This window comes from Erinaceus europaeus, chromosome 1, assembly GCF_950295315.1.
Source record: "Erinaceus europaeus chromosome 1, mEriEur2.1, whole genome shotgun sequence".
NCBI classification, from domain to species: domain Eukaryota; kingdom Metazoa; phylum Chordata; class Mammalia; order Eulipotyphla; family Erinaceidae; genus Erinaceus; species Erinaceus europaeus.
The window spans coordinates 46,711,709-46,729,832 of NC_080162.1; the positions used below are offsets into that span (position 1 = coordinate 46,711,709).

At 41.7% G+C, this 18,124-nt stretch overlaps 1 protein-coding gene across 2 annotated transcripts in view; it reads right to left on the reverse strand.

Moving 5' to 3' along the window:
• PARD6B (par-6 family cell polarity regulator beta) overlaps positions 1 to 17,330 on the reverse strand; it is a 37,762-nt gene extending 20,432 nt beyond the window's left edge. Inside the window, exons 1-2 of one of the 2 annotated variants that reach the window (XM_060185354.1) lie at positions 16,904 to 17,330; positions 10,157 to 10,379 (exon numbers count right to left, since the gene is read on the reverse strand). In XM_060185354.1, coding sequence (XP_060041337.1) covers positions 10,157 to 10,379; positions 16,904 to 16,969 — 289 coding nt within the window. In that variant the 5' untranslated portion in view covers positions 16,970 to 17,330. The remainder of the gene's footprint in view (positions 1 to 10,156; positions 10,380 to 16,903) is intronic. The other variant, XM_007533113.3, reaches the window with a different exon arrangement.
• Between the last annotated feature and the right edge of the window lie 794 nt (positions 17,331 to 18,124).

Below are 18,124 nucleotides of genomic sequence, written 5' to 3' on the forward strand. Positions count from 1 at the left end.
CTGTGTCAGTGGTGGTGCTGCAGGCAGTAGGAAGTAGTAAGGACTGGAGAGTTCTTACTCCATTCAGAGGGCACGGCAGCCTATGTGGTCACATTCAATTTGCCAGAAAGGTTTTTTTATTTTTTATTCATTCTATTATTATTATTTTAATAGGTAAATCTCTCCCTCCCCCCTCTCCCCATAAATGCAGGCACTTTTTAAGCCAAATAGCATTGGGGGTTGAGTGTATCCTCCAAAACAGTGATTTGTAAATTCTGACATAAACTAAAGGGAAACAGGACCTAGGACCAGATAATCTTTTATTACTGAAGGAAGGCAGACTATAAACAAAACTTTCAATAGAAGATAAGAGGTAGAAAAGGAAGTAAAACTAATGGCAGGAACACAAGTTGAAAACATGTTTCAAAAACACTGAATTATCATAAACTAAAAGCCGAATTTTCAAGGATAAGAAAAGATTAAGAAGACATTCCCCACTCCCACCAGCTCAAAGCCTTGATCTTAGCGACTGCTGTAAATAGCAGTAGTACATCACACCTTACTTTGTATCCATACCCCCTGACAAGCTATCATCTCCATTCTATAGACCAGGAAATTAATAGTATAAGAGTAAGTTACAGAGAATAGACTGGACAGAGGACAATGCTTTACACATTCACATGGTGTAAAGTGTGTGTCAGAGTATCAAGAACTTCAGTATTCCTTTCTCCTGCTGCTTGAACATTATTCAAATTGAGTTCCAGATAAATGTGCAAAGCTAGGGATAACCTGTGTTTTGGCATACCTCTTCCTTTTGGGATAATCTATGTGTTAAGTTTATTTGCAATTTGGCATTGGAAATGATTCTATTAACATAAGAATCTTTTGGGACATTTTTGGCCAATAATCTGTTGAGAATGTCTTAAACTGATGTGTTCTCAAAATTAACTTCATTTAGAAACAATCAAATAAGATACTCCACACATTTATAAGGGAAATTCCAGACCATACAGAGAACAAAATCAAGTTGCCTACATACCTATTCATGGGAAACCTAACCAAAAAAACCCCAAACCTGCATAATTTGGCATCACATCCAGACTCTTGTTTGAATGCTCTCTGCTAAATTCTCAAAAGCAATATGCCCCAGCACAAAGGCACCTTTGTTCTCTCATCTAGCTAATCAGTTTCCAGCCACTGGGAAAAGAAATATTTTGGCAGAAAGCCAGGGTGCAGGGTGTTAGCTTAAAGTGTAAAGGTGAATGTCCACAAAGAATGGGAGCTGACTTTCTACCTGTGTATGTATATCGAAGTGCTAAACTCAAAGTGAGATGGAAAGTTTGGTAACTTGGTGCATAGCAACCTTCCACTTGCACAAACCTGGGCTTCTGGAATAGTACAAGAAAGATACAGGCTTACATAACAATGTCCCAGGAATTCTGAGCTTGTCCTCAGTAGACAATCTCAGATTATGTGGAAGGATCCACCTGCAATGCCTTTGAAGAGCCAAAATGGATCTATCTTTATTGGATACAAAAAGGAATTTACTTATAGAAGAACTCTGCAAACCTCCCTCTATTTACTCTGTAAACATTAATTTTGCGGGGGGGGGGAGGACAGTGAGAGAGGGGGGAGAGACAGAGAGAGAAAGAATATGAATAATGCTTGTGCAAATTATTATTGGGCCTAAATCTCTGAGGTAGCAGGTTCAATCCCAGGACCACCTTAAATCAGAGTTAAGCAGTACTGATTGAAAATATAAAACCAAAACAGAACATTAATTCTGAAAAGTCTGGTTGTTTCATTCCCTAGTTCACAGTCCTAAATCACTGATTCAGAGTGAACAATAGGGTCAACTAGAGAGTGGCAGGCATAGACACAAGAAATAAAAAGTCTGTAGCAAATGAGTGAATCTGAGCGTAGGGAGAAAAGTATTATACAAATCCCATCGGCATGCGCACACAACAACAAAACAGCAGTCTATAGTAGGGTCACCAATAAATTTCAAAGATTTGTCCCATTTAAAATTCAGTAGGAAGACAAGAAAGAATTACATCATTTTTGAGGGGCCCACGACATGGCACAGTAAGCAGACAATGAACTTGAAAGCATGAAGTCCTGAGTTCAGTCCTGGGCATCCCAAGTACCAGAGTCATGCTCTGGTGTTAATAAATAAAATCTTTTAAAAAGTAAGTTTTGACATTGTTCTGAACTTTTTAAAAAAATTATTTACTTATTATTTATTCCCTTTTGTTAGCCTTGTTTTATTGTTGTAGTTATCACTGTTGTTATTGATGTCGTTGTTGGATAGGACAGAGAGAAATGGAGAGAGACGAGGGGAAGACAGAGAGGGGGAGAGAAAGACAGACACCTGCAAACCTGCTTCACTGCCTGTGAAGCGACTCCCCTGCAGGTGGGGAGCTGGGGGCTCGAACCGGGATCCTTATGCTGGTCCTTGCACTTCGCCACCTGCGCTTAACCTGCTGCGCTACCGCCTGACTCCCTAACTTTTTAAAGTAAGAGTTATACAACAGTGGTCTGGGAGGTGGTGCAGTGGATAAGGCATCAGACTCTCAAGCATGAGGTCCTGAGTTCAATCCCCAGTAGCACATGTACCAGAGTAATGCCTGGTTCTTTCTCTCTCGCCTCCTATCTTTCTCTTTAATAAATAAATAAATAAAATCTTTTAAAAAAAAGTTATACAACAAACATTTAGGTGTCACAGCTAATAGTTTATAGTGCAAAAGCAGCCACAAGAAACACATATGAGTACGCATGGCCACGTCCCAAGAAAGCTTTGTTTAGACTAAAAATCATTTAAAGCAATACACAAGATTGCACAAACCTTTTCACTGCCTAATACAAGAAAAATTAATCTCCTAGTATACAGAAATACAGGCTGGAGCAGACAGAAAAATCCAATACAGTGAGTGAGGATGGAAGGTTGAATGGAGGGAGGAAAAATGAAGAGTAAAAGTCAGAGTTGGCTGGTACCATGACGACAAACAATATGCCTCCTTGGAAATATCCTGACTTAGTATTTTAGTCTAAGGACAATGCCAAGAAGATAAGGAGTTGGGTTTTTCTGTAAAATGCATGTTTACGGGGGTCAGGGGGGTAGCACAGTGGTTTAAGTGCACATGGCGCTAAGCGCAAGGACTGGCACAAGGATCCCGGCTGAAACCCCTGGCCCCCCACCGGCGGGGAGGGGGGGGGTCTGCAGGTGTCTATCTTTCTCTCCCATCCTCTGTCTTCCCCTCCTCTCTCCATTTCTCTCTGTCTTATCCAACAACAGCAACAACAATAATAATAACAACGATGACAATAAACAACAAGGGCAACAAAGGGGAAAAATAGCCTCCAGGAGCAGTGGATTCCTAATAGTGCAGGCACAGAGCCCCAGCAATAACCCTGGAGGTAAAAAAAAAAAAAAATGCATTCTTACTGCAAGCTGAATAAGAGACCTGAGGTGGAAGGGAGGCAGCTATTGTGGCGATTAAGGATGACACCTAGTCTGAAGTGAAGGCAATGGCAATGAGGAAATAGATTTGAAGAATAATGAGAACAGTTTTAGTAGACTTGGGAACTGAAAAATAAATTACCATTAAAGTGGCATCTAGGTTTCTGAGAAATTGGTGTCATATTCAGAGATGATATGGCACACTTTCTTCTATTTAAATGTCATTTAAAAAATAATAATTTATGGTTAGAATGTATATTCTTTGGTGGTCTGGGAGATGGTGCAGTGGATAAAACGGACTCTAAAGCATGAGGTCCTGAGTTCAATCCCTGGCAGCATATGTACCAGAGTGATGTCTGATTCTTTCTCTCCAATTTTTGTCATGAATAAACAATTTAAATAAAATGTATATACTTTGTACTATTTCTTTTTCTTTTTAATATTTATTTATTTATTCCCTTTGTTGCCCTTGTTGTTTTATTGTTGCAGTTATTATTGTTGTTGTCGTTGTTGGATAGAACAGAGAGAAATGGAGAGAGGAGGGGAAGACAGAGAGGGGGAGAGAAAGAGAGACACCTGCAGACCTGCTTCACTGCCTGTGAAGCGACTCCCCTGCAGGTGGGGAGCTGGGGCTTGAACACTTTGTACTATTTCTAAAATTAATTCCTGATTCGTTAAAATATAGAAACTAGGGGCCTAGAATGTGGCACAGTGGATAAAGTTTTTGACCCTCAAACACAAAGTCTAGAGTTCGTTTCCTGCCATCACATGTGTCAGTGATGTTCTGGTGCACTCTCTCTCTCATTACTAAATAACCTTTTAAAAAAATATACAAACTGGGAGTCAGGCGGTAGCGCAGCAGTGACACAGAGCACAAGTACAAGCGTAAGGATCCTGGTTCGAGCAGGTGTCTTTCTTTCCCCCTCTCTGTCCCTCCTCTCTCCATTTATCTCTGTCCTACCCAAAAACAATAATAACTACAACAATAAAACAAGGGCAACAAAAGGGAATAAGTAAATAACTACTTAATATATATGTACACAAACTATGACTAGGTGGTGGTGTTCCTGGTGAAGTGCACATATTACCATGTGCAAGGACCTGAGTTCAAACCTCCAGCCCCAACCTGCAGGGGTAATTTTCATAAGCAGTGAAACAGGTCTGCAGGTCTCTCTCTCTCCCCCTTCCATCTCAATTTCTATCAAATTAAATAAAGTTGAAAAATATTTTATGAATACATATACACAAACTATATACATTTAAGGTACATCTCAAAATAGAAATGATTTAGATATTGGTCCAGTTACAGGGGTCTGGACTAAATGGTCATGTTCTAAGAAAATATTGAGAAGAGGCTCCTCTAGTGATGCTATCAAATACCCTCAAATAAATCTAATATACAAGCATTATTTGTCTAATGTCATATAAAACCAAATTGTGGCCCACTAAGACATTCTGATCAGTTCAGGCTAGAGGTCTGTACTGATTATTGAACCCAAAATCTGTCTGATCCTCACAAATGGCTGTGAAATATTTAGGGTAAGGTGGTGGCACACCAGGGAACACGTTACCGTAAGTGAGGACCTACGTTTAAGCTCCTGGTCCCCACTGCAGGGGGGGAACTTCATGAGGGGAGTAGTGATTTAAGTCTCTTAGTCTCTCTCTGTCTATCAAAACAGAAAGGAGGAAGGAAGGAAGGAAGGAAGGAGAAATTTCCCTGCCTCTATTCCACTCCAATATTTAGAAATGATTAGTTTCTTCTTCTCTTTTTTTTTTTCTTCCCTCCAGGGTTATTGCTAGTGCTTGGTGCCTGCACTATGAATCCACTGCTCCTGGAGGGCATTTTTCCCATTTTGTTGCCCTTGTTTCTAGTTGTTATTATTTTAACAGATAGGACAGAGAAAAATGGAGAGAGGAGGGAAAGACAGAGGGGGAAAGAAAGATAGACACCTGCAGATCTGCTTCACTGCTTGTGAAGCAACTCCCCTGCAGGTGGGGAGCTGGGGGCTCAAACTGGGATCCTTAGACTGGCCCTTGCGCTTTGTGCCATGTATGCTTAACCCACTGCGCTACCGCCCAGCCCCCACTTTTTCTTCTTAAAGGTGTGACTTTTAAACACTTTCTAAAACTGCTTACTACACAGTGACCTAGACAATAAGAGAGATTCTATCCTGTATCTCCTCTTTGCCCTTTCCCAAAGATCTTCTAAATTTTAATAGGGGATGGATAAGGGTTTTTTTCTTTTGTTTTTGCTTTTATGGTAACAGCCCTAGAAAGAGAGCATGGGGTGTTCTTCCTAACAACAAATTATTATAAAACAAAACTTTTCAATATATAATTTAGAATTGATAATAGCTGTTAAAAAAAAAAGTTTGTGCATTCAATTGTAAGCTTTCCTTTCAAAGAAACCTTATTTAGTTGAGCACATCCAATTTAAAAAGATCATGGCTTTAAATTTTTCTTTTATTACTTATTTGTTGTTGCCAGAGTTTTACTGCTTTGACTTTTTCAGATGAAAGAGATACACCAAAAGTATGAAGCTTCCTCCAGTGAGGCTGGGAATGAGGCTGGAGCCGGGTAGTGTGCGTGACAAAGCAGGTGTATTATCTAGGTGAGTTATCTTGCTGGTCTGGTTTTAAAATTTTATATGGCTTTGAAATGTGTTTTTAAAATTCAGGGTCTGGTAAGACAGCACAGTAGTTATGCAAATACCTTGTATGCCTCAGGCTCTGAGGTCCTAGGTTCAACCCCCCAGTACCACCATAAACCAGAGCAGAGCTCTAGTGTCTCTGCCCCTCTCTCTCATTAAAATAACATAACATAAAATAAAATGTTTAAAAAACCAGTTGGTGCTGCCCTGATGACTCAATAGGAACCAAGAGGCTAGGAAAACAGAAAATGTGTTGTAATTAAGCAGTGTGATGTGATTACACTTAAGGTCATGCTCTGTATTTCCCAAATTTAAAGTTAAGGTTTACATAAATTAACCTCTTTCTTTCTTTCTTTCTTTCTTTCTTTCTTTCTTTCTTTCTTTCTTTCTTTCTTCCTCTCTCTCTCTCCCTCTCTCTCAGTAGAGTGCTGCTCAGCTCTGGCTTATGGTGATGTTTGGGATTGAACCTGGAACCTTTTGATGCCTTAGGCATGAAAGGCTTTTTGGGTAACCATTATGCTATCTTCCCATTCCTTAAAGTTATTTGATCTGAAGAATGAGGGAGCAGCAGAGGGAAGAAAACATTCTTAATAGAAAAGACTAAGTACAAAAACACAGATGGTTGTTACAAGTTTACCAAGTTCCAGGGACAGAAAGAAACTCCAAGTGGTTGGCTTCAATGAGGGAATGGGAGGATACTGGAAGATGAGGTTTTATGTTCAAATCAGGAAGAATTTTATCCTGGCTGCAATGGGAAACCACCAGAGGATTTTAAGCAGGCATCAACTTACCTACTTACTTTCATGTTTTTGCTTAGGTCATATTTGTATTCAACTTATACTTACAAATGAAAGCTTTCTGTTGAATGGAATACATATTTCTAAACCAGATTCTAGGGCCTACAAAATAGTTCACTTGGATAATCAATGGCAATGCTATGTGCACCACCCAGGCTTGAGTCTGGCCCCCACACCACACTGAAGGAAGTGTTGGTGCTGTGGTTTCCTTCTATCCCTCCTCCTGAAGAGTGAAGGCCTGGAGATGTGCCCCTCAGCCCCCCAAAATAATAATTATGGTGGTGGAGGGGAGGCGGGTGGTGGTGCACCTGGTTGGGCACACGTTACAATGTTCAAGGACCCAGGTTTGAGCCCCTGCTCTCCACCTGTAGCGGGAGCTTAGCAGGTGGTGAAGCAGTGCTGGAGGTGTCTCCCTCCCTCTCAATCCCCCCCCAACCTCTCAATGCCTGGCTGTCTCTACCCAAACCCAATAAATAAAGATTAAAAATTTAAAAAATAGTGGTCTGGCAAGTGGCACAGCGGATAAAGTGTTGGACTATTACAAGTGAGGTCAGCTGAGTTCAAACCAGAGTAAAGCCTGGTTCTCTTTTTCTCTCCTAATGCCTCTCCTCATTGTAAACACAGTCTTAAAATACATATCCTCAGGGGCTGGGCAGTAGCTTGCAAAGTGCAAGGACCGAGGCAAGGATCCCTCCACCTACAGAGGTATCGCTTTGCAAGTGTTGAAGCAGGTCTGCAGGTGTCTTTCTCTCCCCTCTCTGTCTTCCCCATCTCTCTCAATTTCTCTCTGTCCTATCCAACAGCAGCAGCAGCAGCAGCAGCAGCAACAACAACAACAGAAAAAAGAAACAACCCGGGAGCAGTGGATTTGTAGTGCAGGCACTGAGCTGCAGCAATAACCCTGGAGGCAAAACAAACACAAAACAAAACATATCTTCAAATAAAAGATAAGTATAACCTTAAAATAAATCAAGTTCCATGGACTATTAGTTATATATATATTAGATGTTTATAACACAGAAAGCTTCTGTCCACATATGCATGGTGTAGAAAATATTAGGATTCCTCTATAATCATGTAATTGTTAGGGTTCCAGTAATAAAAACAGGAGGTGATATAAAATGAATCACTATTTAAAAAAAAGGGGGGATACACAATATTTTGTCAGATGACAATAGTTTAAAAACAGCCATGTGTTTGAATACACATTACAAAAAGCAACTAGATTTTTAATGAAAATTACAACTGCTAACAAGAAAGGCCTAATACTTGAAAACATTTTAAATGATTCTGTTTAAACTGACAAATTTTATTGTCCTCTATTGCTCTTCTTTCTCCCCAAACATTCTGTGCATGGAAGGTTTGCTGCTAGTCTTCACCTCAGCTGGCTCTTACATGTAAACTTCAAAATTTCAACGAACACTTTTCTGCAAATTCCCAACTCTGATTAGCCTCTAGATTGCAATCCTAACTCCAGCCTACCATTCCTAATTTCCTACATGACATGGTTGAAACTTACCAGCCTGATAAGTTTATTTGTATGAAAAACCAACACATTCTTTCCAAGGAGCTCTTCCAAATTCTGCTCCTTTACGGCTGTGTCCCCATCAGGCTCCAACCCAGAAAATCCTTCTGTTGAACCAACCCTACACCATCAATAGGGGAGCACAATGACTCAAATACTCGTTTTATCTTCCACTGCTGCTTTCCTCAACTACCTCCTCTGTGCTTTTGCTCTCTATTGCTGCCACCACTAATCTATCCCAAACAACCGAAAAAACTGGCTTAGATCAGCACACCCAAAAACTATTAAAGGTTTGGGTAAATAATTGTGTTTTGTAAATAGTCAAGTGATACAGACATAGGTAACCCTGGGGGCTTATTTTGTTGGTGGACTTTAGTTTCTCCAAACCCAGGAGAGCAGATACACAATCAGTGGAATTTCAAAGCCCTGGGAGTGGTCCAGTGCTTATCAGACTTCAGGAGTAATCTCTATTCATTCTCAAATTGTTTTCTGGTTGGTTTACAAATTTAGTAAGGTATTAAATTGTCCCAACAATACTGCCTTCTTAGGAAGGTTTCCTAAACTTTTTCTTCAAACTACACGTATCAAAGACAAAGGAATAATGGCATACACTGCCTGTCAGCAGATGGACAGGTAACATATACAGGAGTCCAAAAGTTAAAATAAAAAAAGAAAGTTTAAGTCCATAAAATATATTTGAAAATATATTGCCATATAGAGTAGCTGTTTTAAATGTCCTTTTGCAAGACTAACATTGATATTTATATTGCTTCAAAAGTAATGACTAAGTTTTCAGATAATTAATTTAACTTCTATTATCCTAGAAGAAAAACGATAAACCCATTTACAGAAGATGGTAGTTACATGCTAGGGCACAGCACTTAGCTGTTTAGTCTTCCCAGTAATCCTACGAGATAACATGTTCATTCTATAGATACAGACTCAGGAAGGATAAACAAAGACCCTCTGGATCTGTTAAGTAGTAAACAACCTGTGAAAGCTAGTTACCATCAGCAAACTAGAACATTTCTATCCTTCTCTCATTTTTAATAGTTTTTTTTTTTTTTGCCTTCAGGGTTATTGCTGGGGATTGGTGCCTGAACCATGAAACCACTGCTCCTGGAGGCTATTCCCTCCCCCTTTTTTGTTGCCCTTGTTTTATCATTGTTGTGGTTATTATTATGGTTGTTGTTGATGATGTCGTTGGATAGGTCAGAGAAATGGAGAGTGGAGGGGAAGACAGAGGGGAGAGAAAGACAGACACCTGCAGACCTGCTTCACCGCTTGTGAAGCGACCACACTGCAGGTAGGGAGCCGGGGGCTCGAACCGAGATCCTTATGCCCGTCCTTGCGCTTTGTGCCATGTGCGCTTAAGCTGCAACGTTACTGATAGACCCCCAGTTTTTGTGTTATTTGAGCACTATTCAGCTCTGGTTCACACATACACACAAACTAGAATATTTCTGCCTCCAAAATGGACACAATTTGATTCAAGTAAGTAAAAATTCAGAAAGCCCTTAATTTCTACTTAAACAAAAACCAAGATTATAATGAATTAAAAACACTTTTCCTAAAGCACAATTAGTGATACATATTAAACCAACAGCATCACAAATGTTTTAAGCCACTTGTTTACTATGGTAAGTCACACAAAATGTTGTTTCATTAAATTGGTGGCAATGTCTGTGTGCTTTATCAATGATAACTATTCCTATTTCTAAAACCTTTTAAAAAATAGTACTCACCCTTTTTTTGTATAAAAATCCTAAGTAGTGGATTGGCTGTAGAAACAGCTTTGTGGTAATTATCATCATTATTGATAGGTAGTAAGTCTCCATGGATGTCTGCATAGCCAACCAAAACTTCAACATTGGGTATCTTGTGAACATGTTGCAATAATCCATAAAACTCCTCAAATTTTCCAGGTTTTGATCTTTCCAGTGAAAACCGACGAAATTCAGCTCCAAACTATAAATATAATGAACACATTAATTTTTTAAACCCAGAAAAGCAGTAGCAGCAGGACTCATTTTTAAAATGCAAACCATAGGAAATCAACAGGCAGAGCATTTCCCATAATAAAGAGTCCGATGATATCATCTATTGCCAAAAACCTCGTTATCTGGAGATAAAACAGCAAAAGCATAGGAATGTACTCCTCTCCCTGCTGCATTCCTTTCAGGAGATGCAGACAACTCAATCCTAAGGGTTTCAGGACTTGCTGTAGCTAGATCCTAGCGCAGCTTTTCTCACTCAGGCCATGGTTACTGATTAGATGAATCTCAGTCTCATTTCTACTATTAGCAAGAAAAGAAAGGGGGGGGGGAAATCTAAGTGTCCTGAACCATAAAAAGAAATTATGAATTTATAGAAAAGTGGCAAGAATCAAGAGCAACACACACACACACACACACACACACACACACGCAACAACAAATGCCCCCAAACATGAAAACGACTCCTTTGCTATTAAGGTGCAATATAAATGGAAGCATATCACACCACTCAAATGTCTAGGGATAAGAAGCATATTCTGGGGCCCTGGAGGTGGTATGATGGACAAAGCACTGGACTCTCACAGTAAGTGGTCCTGAGTCCTGTCAGTCCCTGGCATCCCAAGTGTCAGAGATGCCACTGCACTTTCTCTCTTTCATTACAGAAATCTAAATATTAAATAGAACAAACTTTATGGACCAGGAGGTAGTGCCATCAGTAATACAACAGATGTTCATACCAAAGGCACCAGAGGTTCCAAGTTCAATCCCTGGTATCACGATAAGCCCAGAGCCAAACAGTCCTTTGATAAAAATATCACACTTCCCCCATGCTAGTGTTTAAAAGTAAGTTTGATGATATATGTCCTACAACTAGCCTATTAACACAGCAAGTGTTTATGTGCTTCACATAGCAGCAAGCCCTGGAGACTGAAAGGCTCAGGCCTGCTGCAAAAGCTCACTAATTAGTGAGTAAAGATACTAATTTATATCAGAACAACTAAGGAATTACACAAACAGAAAGGATGACAACTCCATTATGCCCAATATTTATCTTCATAGTTCTGATCTCTAGACCTGTTTCCCTCCTCTAGAATCACTTGTATAAATAGTGGCTGTTAACAAAAATACAGACTTTGGGGTTGCGGAGGTAGCATAGTTGTTTAACAAACACACTTTTCATGCCTGAATCCTAGAGGTCCCAGGTTCAGTCTGGCAAAAATAAAATAAACAAAATAGGGCTACAATCACGATTAGAAATCAGTGATCACAGTTCCCCACCTGCAGGGGAGTTGCTTCACAGGTGGTGAAGCAGGTCTGCAGGTGTCTATCTTTCTTTCCCCTCTCTGTCTTCCCCTCTTCTCTCCATTTCTCTCTGTCCTATCCAACGACAACAATAATAACTACACCAATAAAACAAGGGTGTGGTCTGGGAGGTGGTGGAAGTGGTAAAGCTTTGGACACTCAAGCATGAGGTCCGAAGTTTGATCCCTGGCAGGGCATGTGCCAAAGTGATGCCTGGTTCTTTCCCTCTCCTCCTATCTTTCTCATAAATAAATAAAAACCTTAAAAAAAAAGGAAATCACACACACACACACACACAGACAAAAACAAAAAATAAAGCAAGGGCAACAAAAGGGAATAAATAAATAAATAATATATATATATATATAAAATCAATCAGTGCTGGGGAGACAGCATAATGGTAATGCACAAAGACTTTGATCCCTAAGGCTCCAAGATCCCAGGCTGAATCCCTAGCACTACCATAAAGCAGAGCTTAACAGTGCTCTGGTCTTTCTGTCTCTCTCATTAAAATAAAATAAATAGGGGGCTGGGTGGTAGCACACTGGGTTAAGTGCACATGGCACGAAGACCAGAGCAAGGATCCCGTTCCAGCCCCCGGCTCCCCACCTGCAGGGGAGTCACTTCACAGGCGGTGAAGCAGGTCTGCAGGTGTCTATCTTTCTCTCCCCTTCTCTGTCTTGCCCTCCTCTCTCCATTTCTGTCCTATCCAACAACAATAGCAACAACAACAATGGAAAAAGGATAGCCTCCAGGAGCAGTGGATTCATAGTTCAAGTACCAAGCCCTAGCCATAAATAACCTGGAGGCAAAAATAAATAAATAAATAAAATTATTTTTTAAAAGATAGGTTGGCAGGAGTCGGGTGGTAGCACAGCAGGTTAAGCGCATGTGGCACAAAGCACAAGCACCACTGAATCCCCGGCTCCCCACCTGCAGGGGAGTCACTTCACAGGCAGTGAAGCAGATCTGTAGATGTCTATCTTTCTCTCCCCCTCCTCTCTCCATTTCTTTCTGTCCTATCTAACAACAACATCAATAAAAAAAAAAAAAGGGCAACAAAAAGGAAAATAAATTTTAAAAATTAAAAAAAAAAAAAAAGAGTGGCCTGGGAGGTGGTGCAGTGATAAAAGCTCTGGACTCTCAAGCATAAGGTCCCGAGTTCGATCCCGGCAGCACATATGCTAGAGTGATGTCTGGTTCTTTCTCTCTCCTGTCTTTCTCATAAATAAATAAAATCTTAAAAAAAAAAAAAGGTTGGGTGGTGGTAGATAGCACAATGGTTATTCAAAGAGACTCATTCCCGAGGCTCCTATGTTCCAGGTTCAATAGAATGGAGCAGTGCTCTGATAAAACAAAACAAACAAACAAACAAACACAAACAAGGAAGGAGATAATGGTTATTCAAAAGACTTTCATGCCCAGGTTGAATCCCCAGCTCATCACCATAAGCTAGATCTGAGCAGTGCTTTGATCTCTCCCTGCATCTTTCTATGCACCTCTTTTGTTAAAAAAAATTTAAAAATGTCAATAAATAAGTAAGAGCAGATTCAAATCTAGCAAAATCGGAGGCAGTTAGGCTCAGTTAAGTTTAAAGTGGTGAGTGTGTTTTAATGTGTTTTACCTATGCCACAAGAATCACGTCTGAAATTTAAATGAAAACTTTCCGAAACCATTTCTTACTTGTAATAAAAGATTTAAAGTTCCCAAAACACATTCCTGAAACATAAACACTAACATCTGTCAAGAAAATAAGGTGACTCATACCTAAAGCTCTCAAAAAGTTTAGTCACACCTTCAAGTTTCAAAGTAAATAAAAACGGGAACACCCATCATATCAGCTAGTCTTATGATATTATCAAAAGTCATAGTTTCTCCTTCGTTTTGTTTTAGTATCACACATAAAGTTCTTACGGCTTTCAGATTTAACCTATAGTTTATTCCTTTGCTTATTTGAATAGGAACAACATCAAAAAAACATTTTAGGGTTTCAATGTTGTTGCTAAAGCCTTTGGATGAAAACTTTGTCCAATCATTTTTTTTCTCCTTTGCTTAAATGCTGTGATTTAAAAAACAACAATGGAAAACTCTGATTCTAGAGAAGTGCCCTTTGAAAATGCTAGCAGGAAAAAATAAAAAGGAGAAATTGTGCCACCTATCTCAACAAAACAACCGGATTAAGAGAACTTTTTTACTACAGAAAGAAAAATATGGAGAGAAAAAAGTTAAGACAATTATTTAGCATACAGATCCTTTATAACTTAGTCTGATGTAGTTTGTTATAGATATTCAGAATGTATATGGACACTCTTAACATCTGTTGGTACATTCTAGAAATGTGAACTTGATTTCAATATCCTGTTTGCTTATGAATAATAATTAGGAAATGTACAGCTCAAAGACTGTTCTAAGGTTATTAAAGGACACCACCTTGATTATTGATTAAGAACTTTCCCAAGTCTGGAGAAACAAGATAAATCATTACCAGAGAAAAGCGTCACACTACAGCTGGGACCAAGTTTAACTCTATAGGTACATTTACATTATCTGTTATTTTGATTACCTGTACCACACATTTCCCTTTCATAAACAAAGATAGTAAGTTCATACTATTGTTTTCAAAGAAAAAGGACCTAAACTGTGGATCAGCCCTCTAGCTGTGGTTACAACTTCCTATTAAACACTTTGTTAAAAAATACAACAAAACCCACTATGATCTAATTAAAGTAGTGACAAGGACATTTTCCCTTCAAAAATCTGTCCAACATATTTTAAAACTGTTAGTGACAAGTGTTTTATTTAATTCCTTAAAAATAAATGTAGCTGGGCGGAGGGTAGATAGCATAATGGTTATGCAAACAAACTCTCATGCCTGAGGCTTCAAAATCCCAGGTTCAATCCCCTGCACTACCATAAGCCAGAGAGAGCTTAACAGTGCTCTGGTTAAAAAATTAAAAAAAAAAAAAAATGTAGCCAGGGATAGCTAGATAACTCAGCTGAATAGTGATCCTTTGTCACTGCACAACCCAGGTTTGGTTCTGACCTCACACCACACTGGGGAAAGCCTCAGTGCTGTGGTATCTTTCCCTCTCTCTTCTATCTGAAAAAGATGACCCAGAAGAGTGAAGCCCCAGCATGATAATAACTTGATAAGCATGATTAAGGACACATTTAAAACAGGAGTTATAGACACACTAGAAACAGTATCTCTACTAAACATATTTTACCAACAGCTAGAAGGGAAGGAACACACTTCACTTGGAGCAGGCTCTCAGAATGCTACTTGAGATGTGGCTCACTAAACTAGCTGTATGGCAGATCAAGTATATAATATGTAGGTTGCATGTAAGGATGGAAAAGAATCACAAATCAGTTGACAAGAAACAAAGACAAAAAGTCTGAAATTCCAGTCCTTAAGTGTTCAAGGTTTTCTAGTCGAAGAGGTTAAAGACTTCCTATGAAGATTAGGGCCACAAAATGAATTTCAAGATTATGCAACATCATAAGTATTTTTCTTTTCTTAACCTCAACTCCCACAAAACCCAAACTAGATTTATAATAGAAATGCCACGAGAAAATGCAGCCACTGAGCACAGAACCACTACTGTCACTATGTTGCTAGCTCTATATATTCTGAGTTGCCTTAACTCGGTCCAAAAACATCAATTTGCTTTGAAAGCTCCATGAAGGACACAGGGAAGAGTAACATTTCTTAAATTGCTATAATTACATTTGTTTTCTTATTAAACAGAACGGTTTCTGTAACCAGTTGCATCCTAATAATGGAATTAGGCGACAAATAACATTTTTAAAAGATTGTAGATACTTTTGGATGGGCTGATCTCTGTTCCAACTCATAGAACTGTGCTTATCAATTCTAGATAATAAAAACTATTCTAGCCACGGGTTCCAGGAAGTTTTCCTCAATCACAACTCAAGACCACTCCTAGATTTTGCATTCTCCCTAAATAATCTTACATTCAGTGATGTTCACTATCTTTGAAGTTGAGATGTTTTTATTTTCTGCTTTTGTGTTTTGGTCTTCCCAACTCAAAAATGTTCTCTGGGCCCAGCTAGTGTACTTTCTTTCGTATTCTACAAAACCTTACAAGTTATTTTGTAAAGAGAGTTTAAGATATACATGGGGGAAGAGTTTACGGTTTTGTCATATAAGCAGAGCTTGGCAAAGCTAGAATCTTTCTGGGCTTGGTCCTCGTGGAGAATCAAACTAGGTGGTCTGAGCTCCTTTTTGGCTTTTCAACTCATGAAATGTTCGCTAAAAATGTTTCCCGTGGCTGCTGAGCACATTCAAATTCCTGCTCAAATCCCCTTTGGAAAGCATTCCCTAACTAATCCCCTATAGACTAAGGTATCCTGCTTTGGGTACCTTACAATTTAGGAATTCCCCCTTCCCGGCGTAATTATCAGCAAAAGCAGGCCGACATATCATTGGCCAGGAATGGAAAAGGAGGAGAAAAAAAAAAAAAAAAGGCAGCACGATGGAACGAGAAAAAAAAAAAAAAACAAAACAGGAGAGAACAAACAAACAAAAAAAGCCACTCGAAGTGAAACGGTAACCACGCTGGAATGAAAAGAGCATCCATCCAGGCTCAAACTGTAAAATGCTATTCAAACGTAAAGTGATACTGTTAATTTTATAGATTAGATGCATACCAAAGTTGGTGCTGGAAAGAAAAAAAAAATCCTGAGCACGAAGCGTGTCTAACTTGAAAAGGGGTTCTCCGGTAACCGGGTGCTCCTTCTCCGCCACAAACCACTAGGGAGCTTGAGAGAGGGGCAGCGCTGGGTGACAACCAGTGTTCCCCGGACTTTTTTTTTTTTTAAACTCCCGGGCCGGTAGGGAGAATTCTCCCAAACCTTTCCAACCACGCCGCGCTTGGCAGCCTCCATCCTCCGGGGCCCTCCGCTCGCGGCTGCACAAGGAGGCTTAGGGAGCGAGAGGCGCTCCCCGGGTCTTCCCACCCGGGTCAGCACAGCACAAAGCCCCCAACCCCCTCCCGGCAAGTTTATTCCCCGCCATCGCCCGCCTGCACCGATCCCAGCAGCGCCCCCCGGCTCGTGCCGACCCGCCCCCGGTCTCTGCTCCCCGTCCGCGCCCAGCCCGGCCCGGCCCGACCTCCCCCGGCCCCATCGGGCCTGCCGCTCCGCCCAGCCCCGGCCCGGCCCGCGCACCTTGCTCTTCACCTCCATGGTGCCCAGGCAGCCGCTGCCCGCCCCGTGCCGGTGGCTGCGATTCATGTTGAGGCCCGGCCCTGCAGCGGCCTCCTCCGGCCGGGCTGCCCCTCTGGAGCGCGGGGAACAAGTGCGCGTCCGCGGGATCGGAAGACTGCGGCGGCCCGGGCGCCTCCTCCCAGGCACCTGCAGAGGGGCGGCCGCGTCTCGGCTCTCCGCGCGGCGAGCTCCTCACACTGCGGGCCCGAGGGTTGGACTAGCGGCACTGCAGGCGGGGACGGTTCCCTCCCTCCGAACCTCAGGGGTGGCCGCGACTGCAGCGGCGGCGGAGGAGGAGGGGGCGGAGCAGAAGCGACAGGCGCGGCAGCCCCACTCCTGGCCGCCTTCCCTCCCCGCAAGCTTGCGCACCCGCGCGCGCACCCGAGGCTATGCGAGAGGAGCGACGGGTGTGCGCGCTCACCTGCAGCGGCCGTGAAAGCTTCGGCGGTTCGCGCTCCGCCCACGCCCAATAGGAAGCGCGCACCTGCGCCCCGGGCGCCAACCAATCGATGGAGCTCTCGCAGAGCGTGTGGGCGGGTGGCCATCTTGAAAATTCCTCCCACCGCCACACGATTGGTCCGGCGCTGCGAGGGAGGGGCGGGATCACCTGAAGCCCTGGGCCGCCTCTTGGGAGCAAGCAGGAGAGCTGGAAAGCGCATGCGCAGGCCCTGGAGTTTCCGCCCAGGAAAGGCCCGCCGGAAGAGTGAGCGCACCTGAAGAGCCCGGGAGTCTTTTGCGCACGCGCAGCGCGCGACTAGTTAACATAGGATTCGTAGGGTCCCCCTCACCTGCTCTGCGTCCACTTTAGGGTGCTGCAGTCTGCAAGGAAACTCTTCCGCCATCTACTTGAGTCGTCTAAGCATCCAGCTGCGACTGTAGTGAAGTTTTAACGGACTCTGCAGCGGTGTTTTGTTTTTACTTTCCGAACGTTTCAGGACTCTCGTGACATAGTTTTGTATGTAACCACTCCGCAATTCATCGGTCCAGAGGGCACCTTGAGGGAGGGGAAGTGGGCTGCCGTCTGGGCTCCCTTCTCGCAGGCGTGGCTTCCCTTCTCCTGGAGACTAGAAGTCCTAGCCTAGACCTGCACTCCAGGGCTTCTTGCTTTGCTTCATTTGTATTTCTCTGTCATCTCAGAAGTTTCCCTTTTCTTTTCTCAGCCTTTTCTTGGCCATTTGCTGT